This window comes from Nicotiana sylvestris, chromosome 7 (genome assembly GCF_000393655.2).
Source record: "Nicotiana sylvestris chromosome 7, ASM39365v2, whole genome shotgun sequence".
Taxonomy (NCBI): Eukaryota; Viridiplantae; Streptophyta; class Magnoliopsida; order Solanales; family Solanaceae; genus Nicotiana; species Nicotiana sylvestris.
The window spans coordinates 150,593,389-150,598,172 of NC_091063.1; the positions used below are offsets into that span (position 1 = coordinate 150,593,389).

At 35.9% G+C, this 4,784-nt stretch overlaps 1 protein-coding gene across 1 annotated transcript; it reads right to left on the bottom strand.

Moving 5' to 3' along the window:
* Nucleotides 1-312: 312 nt before the first annotated feature.
* Nucleotides 313-4,185, bottom strand: LOC104217825 (probable serine/threonine-protein kinase PBL11). The gene is made up of 6 exons (XM_009768157.2): nucleotides 3,844-4,185; nucleotides 2,633-2,958; nucleotides 2,158-2,293; nucleotides 1,915-2,057; nucleotides 1,664-1,787; nucleotides 313-1,044 (listed from the first exon to the last, which is right to left on the bottom strand). Exons 1-6 carry the CDS (start codon nucleotides 3,899-3,901, stop codon nucleotides 581-583), a joined length of 1,251 nt encoding a protein of 416 aa, XP_009766459.1. The 5' UTR covers nucleotides 3,902-4,185; the 3' UTR covers nucleotides 313-580.
* Between the last annotated feature and the right edge of the window lie 599 nt (nucleotides 4,186-4,784).

The window sequence follows — 4,784 nt, forward strand, 5'->3', positions numbered from 1 at the left end:
TGAGCCTATTGCTCAACTAGTGCTGCCATGGGACTTTTGATGATCTTAAGGATTTCAAAAAAAATGTATGACCGTTCTCAACATATATACACGCATATGTTGAATTTTGCCGGAGTTAACGGGGTCCAATGACCCCTCTACTCAAAACATGGGTTCGTCTCTGCATCACATGCTGATCAAGTGAAAAACAAATTGGAATATAGCTTACATGCATTAACGGTAAGGTATAGAAAATTTTTATACTACAATTCAGTATATTTTAACTTGTTGTAGTAGGTAAACCTGTCTTATTTTCTTTGTTAGTGACTTCCATAGTATAAAATTTCTTTAATACTGATATTAAACTCATGAAAAAACAACTTATTACAGCAAAACTCTGCACTTCTAATACAACAAAAATTTTACTTGCAATACATTATACATCTCATGAATCCTCATTTCAACAGCAATCTGACAAAGCAAACAGAAAAAATAGAAAAAAAAACTGTACATGTTGTCAAATATTTTGGTACACATATGCCAGAAGTTCCTTAAAATTGGATGCTAGTACCTGGCGCGCCAAGTGTGTTACTTCCGTCTCTTAGATAGAACGAAGCGAAGCTGAAGGTCTAGGATAACTTGCTGCACGGGGAGTCTCTTCTGAACTGCTTCTGCATGACCTGTTGAGTTCACTACTTGATTGACTGCTAAGCCGATTTAACTGCTGATCCTTGTTAGTATCAGTTTTCGCTGTATCTTTGGATTCCTGAAGCTGTTCTAGAGCTGTTACCACCTCGTCCATTGTTGGTCTTGACTTGGGGTCCATGGCTAGGCATTGAAGAGCAAGGTTTGCTACCTTAAGGGCACGAGTGAGCGAATATTGTCCTTCAAGCCGGGAATCTAGAACACGGAAAACTCTACGTTTGCTGGTCAAATAAGGTCTTGACCACCCAACAAGACTCTGTTCCCCTGTTGGTCTATTCTTGTCTATTGCTTTCTTACCTGATAGAATTTCCAAGAGAACGACTCCGAAGCTGTATACATCACTCTTGGCAGTAAGATGTCCTTCCAAATAAGAGAAACATATGGAGGTCAGAAACTAGATGTGCCATTGTATTTCAATGAGCAGTGAATAGTGACAGTTATAGTTACTCCGTCCGTTGCAGTTTATATGGGGTGTTTGACTGGTCATAAAATTTAAGAAAGAACGAGCACAGATCTTTAAATATGTCATGATATTCTTATGGATATTAGAGCATGTCATTAAGGATAAAATGGGAAGTTTAAAGTTAAAGTGTATCCAAACATAAAAAAATGTTCTTCTTTTCAGAAAGACTAAAAAAGGAAGGGTATCATATAAAATGGAACAGAGGGAGTAATAAACATGGCAATCGTACAAATTTTCATGTAACTGCGAGAGCAGGATATTTTCAATGTACAACAATGAAGTTAGGTAAAATGCAGCTACTGTCTATTTAATACACAAGTAAAATCGGCACAACTTAATGCTCTCATCAATTCAGATGACCTCTAAATTAGAGTACATTTGCAGGTCGACACGAGTTGATGAGAATGTAACACGAGAAATTTATCCAATGCAACTTGACACCACATAAAGGAACTATACAAATAATGTCATCAGATGGAAAAAATGGAGTGGAACTGAGCGGCATGGATAACAAACCTGTGGATAGATACTCTGGAGCAGCATATCCATATGTTCCCATTACCCTCGTAGAGACATGGCTTTTGTCGCCAGTTGGACCATCCCTAGCCAATCCAAAATCAGAAAGCTTGGCATTGTAGTTCTGTACATATGAAATATAAGAGCAAATGCATCAAATCAGCAGTCGCAGACAACAATAGCATTAACGTATTGATGGTCAAAGAGAATGAAAGAGAGCTAAGCTACCCTTAAACATGCGATATACTTACTGAGTCAAGCAGGATATTAGAGGTCTTGAAGTCCCTGTATATAACACTTGTTTCCGCATTGTGAAGAAATGCAAGGCCCCTCGCGGCACCAAGGGCTATTTTCATACGGAGGCTCCAAGAAAGTGGCTGAAAGTATGAACCTCCTGAATCAAGGTAAACCTCATTTAATATTAAGATCTAACAAGCCTGACCGATGAACCATAATAACCAAACTGGCAGATAGGAAAGAGATTCAGAACTTACTCCTAAATAGATGATTCTCCATGCTACCCTTAGGCATGAACTCATAGACTAGAAGCCTGTGATCATCCTCTAAGCAATAACCAACCAATTTTACAAGATTCGGATGACGTAGTTGACCAAGATAATTTATCTCAGCCTACAATTTTGTAAGTTCAAGAACATAAAGACATTCAGCTATCCTGCTTGAAAATATTTAGCTGTCTTGAATTGGAAAGTTACAAATTCATACTGCGAACTAAATGCAAATTAAGTAATCTTATATAACAACATTATTGACCATATTATTTACCCCAATTTTACAATGAAGTACCATGCAAAGCCAATAATAAGTACGTATGATTTTTACAATGAAGCATGCAGATAGGCAACGTAATAATAGTTCAAAATTACATTCATTCGCTCGTACATAACAAACTTCAAAAGAGGATTAATTCTAAGATCATGTTGTAAATCCAAGTGGCGAAATTGCTCTCACCAGCCATTCCCGGTGCCCCTGCAAACCTTCTTGATTTAACTTCTTCACAGCTATAACGATACCGGCGCCAGGCTTTGATGCTACAAGAGTTTGCTCATCAACCCACCCCTTGAAAACAGAACCAAAACCTCCTTCTCCTACTACACTGTCAGGACGGAAGTTTCTAGTGGCTGCTCGAAGTTCATTGAAAGTAAAGCTCCTCAAGTTGGATGATTGCAAGATCTCACCCTCACTACGGGGAGTGGGGGGTACGGAACCTGATGACCTTTTGCTATATGAATTACTAGTCTCAGTACCATTTCCACTGACATTTCTCGAACCAATCCCTGAAAGAATCCATTTACATGTTGCAATCAAATGACACCTAAGAACAACAAATGAAATGCACATACAAAAGCCAATTACTACTATCTTTGCAGATCAAAAGTTTCCATATATATAACAAAACCCTTCACAACAACATTATTACTGTAGTTGAAAGAAAAGCCTTTGCAAATCTGCAATCTGCACTTTTCATGACACCATAACTTACCATGCAAAATCCAATATCAATCTGCTTCTCAAATTCTCTTCCTTATCCTCTAGCTCTACCATTTCTTTATTATTTATTTATTTATATTTTTGGTAAGCTCCTCAGCAACTTTAAGGGCATCCTTCTGTTTTTAATTTACCTTTCTTTCTTCTTTCTTCTTTCTTCTTTCAAATTTTTTCATTTCTTGAAGCAAGCAAATCATTTGAACCATATAGAGCCAGAATTAACCAAATTGAACTTCAGGAGTACTAAGTTGAAGCTGTTTTTTTTTTTGGGTTTCCCACCCGGTGTTCGGTACATGCATTGGGGCCGGACTAAATTCGGATTCGCGCCGGAAAGTCCCGCATTGGGGTAAAACGCTTCCTAACAAATGCGCGATTTCATATCAAAGGCTCGAACCCGAGATGTCCGGTTAAGTTGATGTTGTTATAGTACTACTAGTGCATACAAGTAACCAAAAAAAAAGGGAATAAACTGAAGAAAAATAATAATAATAATAATAATAATAATAATAATAATAATAATAATAATAATAATAATAATAATAATAATAATAATAATAATAATAACCAAATAAGATCATACTTTAGAAATTCTGGTCCCCCACCCCACCAAGCTCAGGAAAGCACAGAAATGGTACAGAATCAAATTGCAGAAGAAGATGGTTGAAGTGAAATACCTGTACCAGTAAAAATTGTAGTCTCAGCTTTGATTTGGTTGCTCAGACAAATCCCCATTAGAGCAAAAACCTCAAAAAGATTCCAACTTTATAGCTCCACAAGCCAAAAAACGTATAACCACTAACTTCAAGAATTCATAGCAATATGCTCAGAGAACCAAATTTAGATCCAATATGAACTAACAATTTTTTCATTTTTATCTAATGCTTGTATTTCTCCAAAGCAAATAGCTTAGTTGTAAAGATAAAGTAGTAGGAAAGCCAATGGAAGTTGCAAACTTTCTCTACTGAACTGGGGTTGTAATCATTTTTCAATTTGTGGGCTTGAACTAAATTTATGTCAAAGAAAGTTACAGGTGAAAAGGAGATTTTTATTGCTTTCTCGATTCTCTATTGGTTTTCTTAGAAGAAGCCTTTTTTTGACCATTTTGCTAAAAGCCATAGAAGGTTGACTTGGTCTTGTAGTAGGACCAAGACACTCAAAAATATGGGAAAAGTTTTACTTACTACACACTAAAAGTAGCTTTATTAGTTGATCAGTAAATTATCAACCAAACCTGTTTACAGCTGAAATTAACTCTCAAATTATTTATCGTACTTTTTTTTTGTATACCTGTTAAGAAAATATTAATTATGAGTAATTTTTGACTATTTTATTCTTATTTTTATCTTAGAATATAATCTCTCTTCATTAAATTTTTGGGGCAAGTGCACAAATAATCATTCTTGTTATTTAAAGATTAGTCAATACTGATTTTGTCCGAAAAATTTAAACTAAAAATCTAACTTCATGACAATTCAAGACATTTTGTCCGAAAAATTGAACTAAAAAACTAAATTTCAGGATGCACTGGCTAATTCCTAAATAGCACTTTAGAATAGTTATCTGGTGCAATGGCGAAGCCAGAAGCTTACTCAAGGGTGTTCAAGGCTAATTCCTA

Excerpts from the sequence above, each read along its gene's own strand:
- LOC104217825 (XM_009768157.2), bottom strand. The coding sequence starts at position 3,901 with ATGGGGATTTGTCTGAGCAACCAAATCAAAGCTGAGACTACAATTTTT. Across the intron at positions 2,294-2,632 it reads AGGGGCACCGGGAATGGCTG|GCTGAGATAAATTATCTTGG; the intron begins GTGAGAGCAATT and ends ACAAAATTGTAG. Across the intron at positions 1,045-1,663 it reads TCCAGAGTATCTATCCACAG|GACATCTTACTGCCAAGAGT; the intron begins GTTTGTTATCCA and ends CTTATTTGGAAG.